This window comes from Lissotriton helveticus, chromosome 5_1 (assembly GCF_964261635.1).
Source record: "Lissotriton helveticus chromosome 5_1, aLisHel1.1, whole genome shotgun sequence".
NCBI lineage: Eukaryota > Metazoa > Chordata > Amphibia > Caudata > Salamandridae > Lissotriton > Lissotriton helveticus.
This window is the reverse complement of record NC_136065.1, coordinates 312,124,809-312,139,681: the sequence shown is the minus strand read 5'-3', so window position 1 is coordinate 312,139,681 and position 14,873 is coordinate 312,124,809. Positions and strand designations below refer to the sequence as shown.

The 14,873-nt window shown below is 45.1% G+C and overlaps 1 protein-coding gene across 1 annotated transcript in view; it reads left to right on the top strand.

Annotated features, from left to right (window-relative positions):
* Nucleotides 1–1,847, top strand: part of ZMPSTE24 (zinc metallopeptidase STE24) — a 115,137-nt gene extending 113,290 nt beyond the window's left edge. Inside the window, exon 10 of the mRNA XM_078642353.1 lies at nt 229–1,847. Coding sequence (XP_078498479.1) covers nt 229–453 — 225 coding nt within the window. The 3' untranslated portion in view covers nt 454–1,847. The remainder of the gene's footprint in view (nt 1–228) is intronic.
* Nucleotides 1,848–14,873: the final 13,026 nt, after the last annotated feature.

Here is a 14,873-nt window from a genome sequence, read left to right as displayed (position 1 = left end):
GGGGTAAGATCAAAATATTATGGAGACTGTACAAGGACAAGTGATGTAGGGCAGGGGAGCACGCCCTCCAGAGAAATGCCAGGGCTCTTAATCCCAATAGACACCTAAAGATTCAGCAGTATTTCTGAACCTAATGTGGTGATGATTACCTTTATCGGCCAGCATTACTTGACTTCCATTAATGTGAAGGTGTTTCTGAAAAGTTCTTTTTCCTTATTTCATCTGCAGGTGCTGTCCTTCTGTCTGACAGTTTTGAGCCGACGGTTTGAGTTCCAAGCGGATGCATTTGCAAAAAATCTTGGAAAAGCCAAAGACCTGTATTCTGCTTTGATAAAACTGAACAAAGATAATTTGGGATTTCCTGTTTCAGACTGGCTTTATTCCATGTGGAATTATTCCCACCCTCCTCTCCTGGAGAGATTGCAAGCCTTAAAAGATCCAAAACAGGACTGACGAACAATCTGTAGGAACTGAGCGAAAGCACTTTCACTCGAAGGGGAGCGCTCTAACCTTTTTTCTGGCTCATTGTTTCGGTCTGCATTCCATTTGCAATGAATCGTTTTGTGTGGGAATTGCCTCTGTCTGAATACATTTAACTTTTTAAGCAAAAGTAAATGAGAGCCTCACTGTGCACATTTAATATTGTGATGTGTGCATTAGGTGTTTTTTTTGTTTTAATTTACATTAAATGTGACTTGGTAAAAAAAATTTAAAAACTGGAGTTACTGTAAAAGGGAATAATATTTTTGCAAGTTTGTTTCCTTTAAGGCACAACTTTCATACTGTACACAATCTTTATTGGTTTTTCAATACACCATAGACTGTTTTTAATCAAGGAAAGCGTCTTATAACGGGTATCTTAAACTGAGTGAGCAGTTGAAACTTTGCTTCCAGAAACCAAATTGATTATTGCTTGTTGATGCAGTAGTTTTTGTGAAAGAAGTAATCAGTGTTAAAACATTTGTATTACAAACCCAAGGCTAAGCAGCCCATAGCATAAGTCCAAGTAGCTCCTCTTTTTCCCTTTGGATCCTCCATCCTCCTGACTGAGTTGCTCTCTCAAATTCCAGGTAGTATAAGTGAGACTCCAAATGGTGCATGAAAAACATCATTGAGTTAATATTCTTGGGGCCCTCATTGCTTGATATTATGTTTCAAAATAGTACTGGATTATTTGCTCTGGTTTTGGTCAAAGGTGTGGTGACATTAACTTTATAGTTCAACATGAGTCTCAATGCGGATCGTTTCATAAGGTTGGAATTCCAACCTAATGTTCAAACCCAGTCAAGTGCAATTCATAAACTACTGTGTGTAATGGAATAAAGGTTGTCTTGTGATACTCTGCTCTGATGGAGCTCGACTTATTCTGTTAAGTACCAGTGAATTTTTCCACCAAAAAGAGATCTGTTTGCTTGTACAGCAGTGAATTATGCCGAAAGGCTTATTTTTTATTTTAAAGTAGATTTTCAAAATTCCTTTTTTTAAGAGACATATTCAAATGTTGTAGCAGCATTTCACTGATGCTTTTAAAACAAAAATCCTAGAAATGTAATAGGGATTCATCAGATATTTTTCAGTCATTGCCTCTTGTTGCCTTTCTTTAATCTAAAACACACCTTTTCTACACGGGAAAAAAAGATTATGCAATTCTGCATGGATTTCAACTTTTTTTTATTTATTTAGTCAAAATCTGCAAATTCCAGGCGGCCTCATTCATTGAAGTTTTGTAAATATTTGATTGGGCTTTCACTGGAATGGTGGGTATTCGGAAAAGTAAATGCTTTCATTAACATTTGTTTGGATACAAAATGTGAAACCAATAGAACATTCATTAAAATTTGACAACCAGTGCCTGTTTCAATTTGTTTTTGTTATTGCAAAAGCACGTAATTTAAATTTAAATATTCATATGTTTTTTCCAGACCACATCTCCATGCAATTGCTTGGCCTGGTGCATAACACAGGAATTAATTTTTACATCATGTGCTGATTGGTTACCAAGCCGTTGACCTGTCTAGAAGAAACGAGTCCAAAGCATGTGTATTTTTTTGCAAGAGCCCCTTCCCTTTTTCCTTTTCTCATTCCATGCCACTTTTGCGCATGCTAAAATCGGATACTTTTCTCACTTGGTATCTTCTTTCAGCAGACTGTACAATCTGATTGGACCCTTCTGCACACCAGGTCAATCAACTTAATGGAAAGTCTTCTCTACATCTATTAATCTTTTTTACCCAAGCTTGCGATATACGGGATAATTAACTTTTTTGGATAGTGGTTAACAGGCCTTGCTTTATGGATGGTTCTGGCCCGCTCATATGCCATTACATCTCGGAACAGCAGTGGGTCGATTATTTGAAAGGGGTCTACAACCAGGGGAGCCTCAGGGGTGACATAACTTCGGATTTAAAGGTCACAGCGAGTAACCCAGTGGTTTCTACTTTAGAAGAAGTTACACAGGGTATTTTAGGCCTATCAAGCAATTTGGTCTTAGGGACTGATAGTATGCAGCGAGATTTGTTTAAAGCCAATGTAGAGGGTTGGTCTCTACTTTTGACCCAGGTCTTAAATGCCGCTGCCCATGAGGGGATGCTGCCCTCCTTGTCTACAGGTGTGATTATTCCTATTTTTAAGAAGGGTTACAAGGACAATCCACAATGCTACCACCCAATATCTTTATTCGATGCAGTGGTCAAGGTCCTGGGGAGGGTGATTTTAATCAGGTTGGGGAGTAGGCAGAGGAGAATAACATTTTGAGTGATGTTCTATATGGTTTCGGTGCGGAGAGGTCTACTTCAGAGCAGTGTCTGAACCTCCATTTAATCATAAACAAGTACACGGTTAGCCGGTCTGAATCATTACGTTTAGCATTTATGGATTTGATGTCCGCATTCAACAGGGTGAACCGGGCGAAACTCTGGGCTCTGCTTAGTGAGATGGGGTCGACCCAAGTATTATGGCCCTTTTAGCCAATCTTCAATCAAATACCTCTGCTTCATGTGTTTTTTCCAGGGCGCTGCCTGTACTCGCCCATTCCCTACCAGCAATGGCATTCGTCAAGGTTGTGTTCTTGCCCCTTTTTTGTTTACCCTGTATGTGAATGCGCTTGAGTCTGCTTTATTATCAGTCTCGGCAGATTGCCCTAAGGTTGGAGATAGATCCATTCCTGTTTTATTATACGTGGATGAGGCAGTCCTTATGCTCCACACCGCTCATGGTTTGGATCTACTCTTGGCTAGGTATGTGTCATTTATGGGGAGCCTTGATTTGTCGGTCAATTTTTCCAAATCATATGTGACGCTATTGGGCCCAAAAATCACACGCAGCATCACCTTTAAGGTGACTAACTCCACTTTGGGTAAAGTCATGGTGTTTCCTTATCTGTGTGTCTTATTCAATGCTAAAAATTGATGGTAGCCATTAGTTGAGGCCAAAAGAACTGAGCTTGTGAAAACCATGGGAACAGTTTCAAGTTTTGCACATAGGTTAGGCTCCCGGGTGTCAAGGGACCTCTTAAAAATGTACCATATTAAATGCAGACCCCAACTCTGCTATGGCAGCGAAGTATGGGTTATGCAAAATTGGATAGGATTCAATAAACATAGAATAAATTCTTGCGGCAGATGGTTCAGGTTCCACATCCTACCCCAGCTTTCTTAGTGCATGCAGAGCTTGGTCTTGCACAAGTAACGGACCTTATATCCCTAAGCCCTTATTGTGCTGGATTCAGATTTGGAGTAGGGAAGAATTGAAGCCAAATCAGTCGGTCCTTGTGGACTGTTTGGCCCTCGATCGGGTTCATAAAATACAGCGGATAGCATATGGTAGGGCAGCTTTTGCTTTCATAGGTCGGTCCGATATCTATCCTCTTTCCTCTCTGTGCGTGAGCTGGGGTGTGTTAAAAAGCTCTTGACAAAAAAAGCTGTTCTATAACCCTTCCTGTTTGGAGAGAGAGTATCTGGAGCTGCAGAAACCAACAGTGCGGAGTCGTATATTGCTGAAAACCATGCAAGGGTTTGAGCCGTATCTAGTCATGGTCCGCTCACAGCAAGATACATTTTTGTTGGCCAGGTTTAGGTATAACCAACTGCATTATCTTTTGGTGTTTTCATGTGGGTGGGCACGATCTGAGGCAAGGTTGCCCTGCGGCTACGACAGTAAGTCTCCGCAAGGCTCTGCATTTTGTAATGTTTTGCTCTTCTTTTAGCCGGCAGAGGAAACGTTTTTTAATTCCTTAGTTGAAATCCTTGCATTTTAACCAAGTTAGGCCAGCCTTGTTGTTTCCTCAGATGCTTCCCACTGATTATGTTTGTTTTACTGCTTTATCACTTTTGTGAGCTGCTATGACGTCCAGGAGATGGAGATTTGACTAATAGATGTGTCTGAGGGGATGGGTTTTACTATTTTATTGACTATTCCTATCTTTTGTTAATTTTCAGTAATGGACTTTATAATGAAGATGCTGTTTGTATTCTTTTATGGTGATTTTATTAACCGAATAAAGATTTATGAATGAATCTTTTTTACCCTTTTTAGGTCGAGCCTAGCGCATCGCGCATGCGCTGCTCTAGAAGAGGGCCTCTTGGAATCACTCAAGACTTCCAAGAGGCTTCTCCGTGTGGGTCAGACTCCTCCCACACACTCCATTGGCATTTGCATGTGGCTTTCAATATTGAAAGCATGCAAATAGCCAAAGGCTTGGGTATGTCCCCCCTTTTCTTTGAATGTTCACTCCCGTAGCCTATGTGTCTCAGGAACGAACGGAGTGAGCAGGGTCGCGCAGTGTGCCAGCTGCATTCCAGGCTGCATTCCAGGATCACGTTACAGTTCTTATGTTTACCCAGCGCTAGCGCTTTCACTTTCGCGCATGCATTCTCCTTTCTCCCGGGGGCCAGCGGCCTCTCTGTGTGGCGGTCCCTTGGTTTATGGGCCTTTCATCAGCTAAGGTCTACCCGATATCCTTCTAGTGGCAACACAGCATAACACGCGTATGTTCTAGTTTAGGACTTGTGCCCTGACACCAAGCAAATGAAAACGTAAGGGATGCAGAAAGAACAAGAAATGTATTAACTTTCTTATCAAACATTTTGCGAGCCTGGGAAACAGCTTCATTTTCAAGGGCCGAGAAGGGAAACTGGAGCATTAATGGAAATCGGATGCGCTGTGTGCAAGAAAAAGCAACTCGCTATTTTCCGTTTAATTTTGGCCGGCGCTGCAGAGAAAAGCTTCACTGCGAGTTGGCAGGAATTCTCGCAGCTCTTCCGATTAATAAAACATCTTCGACCTAGTAATTTCCAGAACACACTTAGGCCCATCAATAACACTCCTTTGCAATTAAGAAATAACGCCTTGATTTAGGGAGACGTGCACCTCCCCGTCTAGATTCCGCTAATATTCGCTGTTTCACCATTCGTTTTTGATTTCTTTCGTTTGACGTCTGTCATGGCCGTTGTTTCACCAATAAAAGCAATAAAACCTTCCTAATGACAAAAAAGAGGGCCTTGCTTATTAGAGCTTTGAATAAAACATGGGGTAGAAGTCGAATTGTTTACGGTAATAAAAAGTTTAAAATAAAGGAGGTTTATTTACGATCTTGAGACTTAAAGTTATTTATTTATTTATTTTTTACAGTCTTTAATATTTAACTTTGACAGACCCACGATTCACCATCACATATTTATGTTGCTGCCGCCATGTTTTGTTGTAGACTATGTAGAGCAATCTGGTACATCATGACCCAATATTGCCCGATATTTGCTATTACGAGCCCAAAGCGGCAGTGTAATTCTCTCGATGGATCAGAGAACAATCCGCATTTGCCAAAGCAGTCACTCCAGGATTGCCCTAGAGTTCATATCCAGCAACATGGCGTGGTTCACTTTTTCCCAACCGCAAGTACCTCCTGCAGTCAGTGTGTTAGCTCTGACAAGGCGGACATCTGGGCCACCCTTGTAGATGGTGAGGTTCAAGAGTGGAATCAACTGAACATTAAATACATACATACTTGTCCCCAACTGTTCAGGTAGTGAGAACTTGCATTGCTGCCAACCCCGCACCCTCTTTCAAGCACTTTGGGGTTGGGGACCATTAAAAACAAGCATTTGCAATGCAATAGGTCTCGCATTTACGCGAGTTTGAGCTATTGACATTGCAAATAACAATGTCTTTTATTTTTGATTCGTTTTTAAAAGATAAAGAAAAGGCATTGTCATTTACAATGCCAATAGCTGAAACTCCTGTAAATGCGAGACCTATTGCTTTGCAAATGCTTGTTATCTAATGCCTCTCCCCCAAATTATATAGCTATTAATCAACACATACTTTGTCATTTCGCTCAACCTCCACAAGCTTTCATGTCATATCCTTTCATGATATTTTATTTTTTAAAGTAAGAGTTAAGACCATTTTTTTAATATTTGAAAATACTTTATTTAGACAAGTCCATTAAAGTGCGAGCAAAAAAATTTTAAAAGTATATACTGATATGAGACAATCACATATAACAGATCAGCCTTGATCCAATAATCGGTAAAAATGGCAAGTGGCTGTTCGCACAGTGACTCTTTATACTTTTCTAGTTATTTCATAGTTAGAAAGAAGCTAAAAAACAAATGAGGCTCAATATGTATATCAATTTAAAGGGCAGGTGACTATTAGCATGATCATAAATGTTGTGAATCAATAGTCCGCATCAGATGTTTAACCTGTTCAACAATTTAGGCATGAGTTTTCTGTGGCTGAATATAAACATTTAATTACATTTAGCAGCATCGCCAGAATAACAAGCATTAAAAATGCAATAAGGTCTCGCCTTGATTAAGTTAAAGCCATTTGCTTTGCTATACAATACCATTAGCAAAGCAAATGGCTTTAACTTAATCAAAGGCGAGACCTATTGCATTGTCAATGTTTTTTTTTCTTCAACTCAGAAACGGGAGGACTGTTTTCTATGCTTGCTGGAGGGTCCGTGGCACACTTGCCTCACTACTAGTCCTCAGTGTGACCTATGATAAGTCTCATATTGTACTCTGGCCACTGGAATTTAGCGGGAGGTGAAAACCAAATTATGTGACAGGGCTGACAATTATGCAACAAGAACAAAATCAAATTATGTGGCCTAATGCATGACATTCTGTTAGTATTTCCTCATTAGTTTGAAATTGTTGCATATGCTAACACTATCTGGGCAAAGGTTTTATCTCATTAGTACCACGTCGACGCCCAAAAACAGAAATAAGCAACAGAAAGGTGAACGGTCCACCTTTGTAAATGTCCTTTCTCTGCGTGGCAAGAAGTGTCACCACTTTTTAGTAGCTTTTGAACTGTTTGAGCTTGAAACAAAATTGTCTATTCTGGAAATCTGCAGATTAGTGATTATGTGGCAAATGCTCAAAACAATAATTATGCGAAATATGCGACAGACGCAAAATCGCATAATTCCAGTGGCCCTGTTGAAGAGAAGCAACTTGAGCTGCCTTGGAGATACTCTCAGGAAGCAACAAAAGATAAAGCGCCTTGAAGCATATCTTTCTTGACCTCTCAAGAAAAACGTGTGAATGCATCGGTCAAACCTTGCTTATACTTTGAGAAGTGAGACTGAATTGTAAGAGGAGCCACTGACTGAGGGGAGAGATAAATGAAGGGTTTATAGTTGCATTTTTACCTCGCCACTGGGGCTTACTGCAGCCACAGGCCACACCCATGGGAGATGATGAAATAATTGAACAAATTAAGAATGGTTTTAAGAGCGCATTGTTTTCCACTTTTAATCACTCATATTTATTTATTAACACTTTCATAGAGCGCAAATCAGATGCAGAGAGTGCCGGTGCTTTATGTAGGGACACGCTGTATATATAATGGACAACAGAACAAATGGATGTATGAAACAGAGCTTTTTCCATAATTTCTGAGCACGGATGAAAAATTGACCACCCCTTGCTTCTTCGATTTGACTCCGGTACTTTCATTAGGAGGCACTTTAACCCCTCCCATGCTCATGACGAGCTCAGCTCGTCATGAGCCACGGTTGCCGTGTGTTCATGATGAGCTGAGCTCGTCATAACGGCTCCAACGCTCGCACGTGGGGTTAATTCCCCCGCTGTGCTGAATGTTCCACACAAACGGGTGTGGCCGTGATGAGCTCAGCTCGTCATGAGCACACGGTCACCATGGCTCATGACGAGCTGAGCTAGTCTTGAGCACCGTGGCGCTATGCGCCCCACCGCCCCCTCCAGCACAGCAGGGGAATTACCCCTGCGGCCAAGGGGTTAAAGATGGTAGGACATGTGGGGTGGGTACCTAGTGCACAATGCATGGCACTTAGAACGGAAGAGGCCAGATTATGTCTACGCTTGAAAAAGCAAGGCATGCAATAGGATACTATGTTGTCTGGCGCTTGTATATCTGAGGCGCATCAGCCTTCCTGGAGCGAACCACAAACTCCTGGCCGATCCTGGGCAGGCAGGAGGCCAAGCACCGCCAGCCCTCTGGAAGAAGGGGCCCTCCATGGCCCCGGAGAGCAAAGGACACTGAAACACCAGAGGTCAGACCACCCAAGCCACTCTCCCGTCACACGTGATCCGCGCACTTAAAGCGATGCGACTTGTAACAGACTGCTCCCAAAAAGTTAGCAGAAACAAACAAAAAGATTTCAATCCATTTTTGCTCTCCAATTTGGATTTCTTTATTTTTGGCACCCCTGATCCTCTGTGAAGCCGGACACAGATCTATCTGTTTCGATCTCTCCGCAGATCTGAATAAATAAATATGAGCGGGTTCGAGCTGCGAACACCGGTCCGCTTCCCTAAGCCGTCTGATATAGAGGGACTAAAGAAAGCACGTTGCACTTAAAAAATAAAAGCAAGTAACATTTAAAACAAGTGCTCGCATCTCTTGTCTTTATGGGGCCATGTGTTTGAAACACATGGCCCCATAAAGATAAGAAACCTTTTGCGACGGGAGGAAGTCAGACAAGCCCGTCCAAGTGGGCCGTCTGACAAAGAGAAAAGTCTACGTCAGACGAACCTCTTTCCCAATGGCTGATCACCATTTAGCATAAACGGTGACGCCTGTCAAAAAGTTAACCCATTTTTGCTCTGCAATTTGGATTTCTTTATTTTTGGTGCGCCTGATCCTCGGTGAAGCCGGACACAGATTTATCTGTTTGGATCTCTCCGCAGATCCGAATAAATAAATAAATATGAGCGGGTCCGAGCTGTGAATACCGGTCCGCTTCCCCTTCCGGTCTGATCTTAGAGGGACTAAACAAAGCACGTTGCATGTAAAAAAAGGAAAAAGCAAGTCACATTTAAAACAAGCGCTTGCATCTCTTGACTTTATGGGGCCATGTGTTTGAAACACATGGCCCCATAAAGATAAGAAACCTTTTGCGACGAGAGGAAGTCAGACGAGCCCGTCCTAGTGGGCCATCTGACAAAGAGAAAAGTCTACTTCAGACAAACCTCTTTCCCAATGGCTGACCACCGTTTAGCATAAAAGGTGACGCCGGCCAATGGGAAAGAGGGATGGAGCTTAAAGCCCGATACCAAAGCTCCTCTAAATCAATAAATCTCGTTAGCGAGACTGCGCATGTGCGCAGCCCACGTTATGTTATGTTATGTTATGTTATTGGCTTTTATTGTGCGCACAGCTACTCCAGCTAAGGAGCGTCCTGGCGCATTTGACAAGAGAGTACATAAAAAACATAACACAGCTAAAAAAGAGAACCAGGGAGGAACACTCTAAGTGCATAACACAGACTGGGGGTTAAAGACTAAAACAGGAATGTTTTCAAGGCTTTCCTAAAAGCCATAAGATCCTCTAACAGGCGCAATTCCACCGGGAGAGAGTTCCAGGCTGATGCCGCCTTTACACCAAAAGAGCGGCCGCCCATGCGGCAAAGCCTGTATCTGGGGACTACAACCAGGGCCTGGCCCTGGGAGCGAAGAGTGCGAGTAGGGACATAAAGGGAAAGAGAGCCAGACAAAATTTCAGGGCCTATGCCTCTCAGGATCTTAAAAGCCAGGCAGAGTACCTTGAAAAGAATACGCTTCCATATTGGGAGCCAGTGTAGGGAGCGAAGAACATTCGCCACCGAGCAGAATTTAGGGAGGCCGACAATCGCCCTGGCTGCGGCGTTTTGTACCCGTTGTAATCGAGTAAGCTCAGCCTGATTGGCCCCGGCGAGAAGAGAACTCTCATAATCCAGGCGAGAGATGACAGTGGCCTGGATTACTAACTGTCTGGTTGGGGCATCAAAGTACTTAAGAACAGGTCTTAAGCCTCTCAACAGACCAAAGCAGCAAGCCGCTGTTCTTTTAGTATGTCCTACGAAAGTCAGACCCGAGTCTATCCACACTCCCAGATTTTTCAGCTCCAAAACCGGCGCCGGGGATGGTCCCAGCTCAGATGGCCACCATTGGTCACCCCAGAGTTCCGCTCCCCTACCGACAACCATAACCTCTGTTTTAGTGGCATTCAGCTGGAGACAGTTCCCTGTCAACCAGCTAGCCACCGCCTTCAATCCATCCTGAAACCTGGGGGCAGCCACTTCCGCATCCCCGTTGAGAGTAACCGCCAGCTGTGTGTCGTCGGCATATGAGACCAAGGTTAGGCCCCACTGCCTAGCGACATCAGCTAGCGGTCTCACGTAGAGATTAAACAATGTGGGACTCAGCGAGGATCCCTGTGGAACCCCCATGGCCAGTGGTTGGAAGTTGGACTTGAAGGGAGAGATGGAAACACAGAAGGAGCGATTGCCAAGATAGGAGCGGAACCACGGCAAAGCCTGTCCGCCGACACCTATCTCCTCGAGCCGATGCAGGAGGATGCTGTGAGAGACTGTGTCGAAGGCGGCGCTGAGATCTAACAGTATCAGCGCCGCCGTCTGTCCAGCATCCAACACCGCACGGAGATGTTCCACCATCACAAGGAGGGCGGTCTCCGTGCTGTGCCCAGCACGGAAGCCGTTTTGTGTGGGGTCGAGGACATTGGTTCGTGCGAGGTACTCAGACAGGGCCAAGTTTACATGGGCCTCTGTTATCTTCGCCAAGGCAGCAGCGAGATGGGACGATAGTTTTCGGGCTTAGATGGATCCAAGGAAGGCTTTTTGAGGATGGGAGACACCACCGCCTGCTTCCACTTAGTTGGAACCACCCCTGTCTCCAAAGATAGGTTGACCAGGGAACACACAGCAGTGCGCCCCATAAAGGCCTGCTCTCTAACCAGAGCGGGTCTAACTGGATCGGATGGAGAGCCAGATTTAACTCGCAAAGCGAGTTTGTCAAACCCATCTAAGGGAAGAGGGGGAAAGGAGAGCAGGGTGATAGAGTGTGGCGTCGCATTAGAACTTCCCAAGTCGATCCCTGTGTTAGGGAATGCCCGATAGATTGTTTGGACTTTCCCCAGAAAATACGCAGCCAGGGATTCACAGTGGGAGGTGGAACTCACCACTACAGAGGAAGTTCGCTTCGCTACTAGATCCTTCACGGCCTTAAAGATGGTCTTCGACGGGTTTGGGCTAGAGCGAAATTCTGCAGCGTAGTAAGCTGCCCGAGCTCGACAGATGGCCCGATGGTAAATCTTGGTGGATACAGCATATGCAGCTTTTAAATCAGCTCCATATGTCTTTCGCCAAGCTCTTTCTGCCCGTCTACAGGCTCTCTTCAAGGCACGCAGGGCACTGTCGTACCAGGGGCTCGACTCTCTAGTACTGATTTTACTCGATATGATGGGAATCAGAGTGTCGAGAGCCCTGGTAGTCCAGGAGCAGAAGCGGTCATACCCCTCCTCCACATCTTCCAGTGGACCCAACGGATCTTCCGCTAGAAGGTGGTGGAAGTCCTCTAGCCTAAGTTTATTCCACAATCTCCTTGGAACACATCTCACCGACTGGATGGAAGGGGCCGTCGGAATGGGACACAGAATGGTCACCAGAAAATGGTCGGTCCATGTTAACGGAGAGATAGATGTGATTTTAGTCCCCGGCAAGTTGGTAAAAAAGGGGTCAAGAATATGACCCCCTATGTGGGTAGGCTGCGTAACCAGCTGAACAAGCTGAAAGGCCTCTAAGTCAGCGGCGATGCTGCGAACCGCCAAGTTGGAGGGTGTGTCGCCCAAGATAGAGTAATTGGCACACCCTGTGACCAGTGCGCCAAGGGCATCCGGAAACGAACTTCGAAACACCACATCACTACCCGGCGGACGGTACACCACCATCCCAGAGAGTGTTAATTCAGGGCTGACAGTGATTTTAAAAGAGGCGCTTTCACAACCGGCGATGTTAAGGCCATTCCACACGCATGCAAAGCAGGACCTGACTATAAGCGCTATACCGCCACCTCTGGACGGTCTGTTCAGAGTGAACATAGAATAGCCAGGAGGACAAACCAGATTTGGAATAGCTACATCCGTGTCCTGAAGCCAGGTTTCCGTGATGGCTAGGACATCTGGGGCACCATCCTCAACTAAATCATAGATTTTCTGGTAGTGGCTCAGAGCTGATCTAACATTTAGGTTGGAAACCCGCAGAGAGGGCAAAGAGCCCTTAAGCCGAAGAACCGGCACTGAAGCCTTCCGAAGGATTGTCCCCGGTAGATCCAGCGCCCAGCCATTACAGCGGCACCGGTAAGGGCCACAAAGCGGGTGGACCGGCGGCAGAGGACACCTCTGACCAGCCTGGCCAATGATGTATAGGCTCTCTCTCGAATAGGTTAGCATGATGACACACCAAGGGAGCCTGCCTGAGCCCAGCTACCCGCAGCGCCCCGCACGTCCTTAGCGCGGACGGGCGCAGACGGGCAGGACTCTGGCACGACTCAGGCTAAGCGAGGGCGTTCCTGCTGCGCGGTACCGCTGCGCTTGGCAGGGAGCTTTAAATAGGCGTCTCACCCCGGATTCTGCGCACTCAGGCGCGCGCTGGAGCTGGACCTCCGCACTACCCCACTCCAAAATGGCGACTGGACAGGGAGCCCACCCCGAGAACCGGACCCGCTCAAGCAGCGGTGGAGTCACGATTACAGTGCAGGTGAGGGGGACCTTAAAAGCAGGGGAACAGCAAAGTAAATATTAAATTAAATAAAAAACGGGACAGTTTAAAAACGAGCTTGTAAATGCGCGCCAAGCGCTAGCAGCGATAGCGTCTCTTGTCAGCCAGCCGGGACCTAAAAAAAGACCGATGCAAATGGGCCCAAGATTTTAAACTGGTACAATAGTATATAAAGTGCTATACTCTGAGAGAATAAAGGGTTGAATCTGATGCTGAGCTAATATTAAAAACTAAAGAGCCTAAATATACATACCAATATAAAGTGCATGTGACTATTGCCATGGTCATAAATGTCGTGGTTTATGGTCAACATAAGATTTTTAAACAGTGCAACAATTTTTTGCCTGAGGCTTCTTAGAAACATTTGATATTTAGCAGCGTCTCCAGAGTAGAAAACCCAGAGCAGATGGGCCCTAGATTTTTAACTAATGTGATAACGTATAAAGTGCTGTGCTCTAAGAGAATAAAGTGCTAAGTCGGAGTCTGATGCGGGCTGATAATAAAAAATATGTCTTTCACCATTTGTTAAATTATTGTGCTGAAAATTTACAATCACAACAAAGCTAGGGGGGCTGTTTAATGTCAAACTAGCACTAGGACCATAGAACTCTACCGTTCTCAAACAAACAGTTTCAAGAGACAGAAGTTAAGTGTACTATGGTGAACAGATATGAATAGTTTTGTTCCTTTTGACGACAGGATAGTTAAGCAATCTCGTTAAAACCAACCTGCAATAGAATAAGTTCAGACTGACTCCAATCCAAAAAATCTTCCCCACAACAATCTGCCTCCACTCAATCCAAAGCAATCTGCCCTACTCCAGTCCAAAACAATGTGCCCCACCCCAATCAGCTCCACATCAATCTTCCCCACTCCAATCTGCCCCACTTCTAAACACTCTGCCCCACTCCAAACTGGACAACTCTAGTCTGCCCCATCCAATCCAAAACAATCTGCCCCACCACGTAACAATCTGCCCCAATTCAAACCAATCTGCCCCACTCCAATCCCCCCCACTCCAATCCCCCCACTGCAATCCACCCCACTGCAATCCGCCCCACTCGAATCCGCCCCACCCCAATCTGCCTCACCCCAGTCCACCCATTCAATCCTAATTCACTTCACTCCAATGCACCACAATCCACCATACTCCAATCTAATCCACCCTAACCAATTCAACTCATCCCAATCCAATCTACCCAACCCCACTCCAATCCACCCAACCCCACTCCAATCCACCCCACTCCAATCCACCCCACTCCAATCCACCCCACTCCAATCCACCCCAATCCAATCCACCTCAACCCAGTCCACCTCCTCCCCATCCCATTGCAATCCAATCGACCCAACTCCAATGCCCAAAACTCTTCCCCACAACAATCTGCCTCGCTCAATCCAAAACAATTTGCCCCACTCCAATCAGCTCCACTCCAATCTGCCCAACTCCAATCAACTCCATTCAAAACAATCTGCCCACTCCAATCTGCACCAATCTAGTCTGGCCCACTTCAATCCAAAACACCCCAATCCAATCCACTCCACCCAAACTAATCTAATCCACCTTTCTTTAATTAACCCTACTCAAATCCACCTCAATCCAATCCACCTCACCCTATTTCAATCCACCCCACTCCAATCAAATTAATCCACCTCACTCCACCCCAATCTACTCCAATCCAATCCACTCTCTATCTTAATCCACTCCAATCAATTGACCCCATTTCACTCTACGGCACTCCACGACTGCACTCTACAACACTTTCTGCCACTGATCCACTGAACCACTAAACTCTACTCACCTCTACCCAACTCAATGACACTCTACTCC